This window comes from Coregonus lavaretus (genome assembly GCF_964263955.1).
Source record: "Coregonus lavaretus genome assembly, chromosome: 23".
Classification (NCBI taxonomy): domain Eukaryota; kingdom Metazoa; phylum Chordata; class Actinopteri; order Salmoniformes; family Salmonidae; genus Coregonus; species Coregonus lavaretus.
Window position 1 is genome coordinate 16,488,475 of NC_140010.1, and position 662 is coordinate 16,489,136.

At 44.6% G+C, this 662-nt stretch overlaps 1 protein-coding gene across 1 annotated transcript in view; it reads right to left on the reverse strand.

The window, feature by feature from the left end:
• Positions 1 to 249: 249 nt before the first annotated feature.
• The window catches only part of LOC311099195 (interferon regulatory factor 4-like), a gene marked incomplete at its 5' end in the record, with an annotated part of 22,477 nt that continues 22,064 nt past the window's right edge, over positions 250 to 662 (reverse strand). Inside the window, one exon of the mRNA XM_084139875.1 lies at positions 250 to 617. Coding sequence (XP_083996001.1) covers positions 378 to 617 — 240 coding nt within the window. The 3' untranslated portion in view covers positions 250 to 377. The remainder of the gene's footprint in view (positions 618 to 662) is intronic.

Genomic DNA, 662 nt, shown 5'->3' on the forward strand with positions numbered 1-662 from the left:
CACGTTCACCTAGACACCTCGCAATTAGACATGATTTTGAAAGGAAACAGAAGTGCAATGTAAAGATTTACAAATCAAAAGATGTATTCACTTTTTCATATCATTTAATAGAAAAACTAAAAAATGGTTGATTACAAAAATAATTGTAAGGCTGTACAAATTAGGGTAGATTCTTTCAGCGCACCCATTTTTAACACTGATCTTTGGCTCAAACTCTTGACACTGATGATGGAGGCACAGTCCAGTCTTACGTTGAAATTACAGTAAGGCATTTTAGTCCAAGACCTGAGTATACTGTATACTATTCAGAAGATGTGATGTAAAGTTCATTGGTCTATCTACATTCATATCCATGGCTCCTGGGGCCTGTTTGTGTGTTACTCCTGCATGTGTTGCAGGGTCCTCTGGTAGTCTCCTGGAGCTAAAGGGGAGCTCTGTTGCAGGGTCCTCTGGTAGTCTCCTGGAGCTAGAGGGGAGCTCTGTTGCAGGGTCCTCTGGTAGACTCCTGGAGCCGGAGGGGAGCTCTCTGTGTGTCCCTGGAGCTCGTAGTCCCTCAGGCAGTGACTGCTGCTCTGCTGGCTGAAGTATAACAGGTCCCTGACAAACATGGGCTCCACCTGCAACACATACAGGGGTCACACCATGAATTATGAATGCCAATG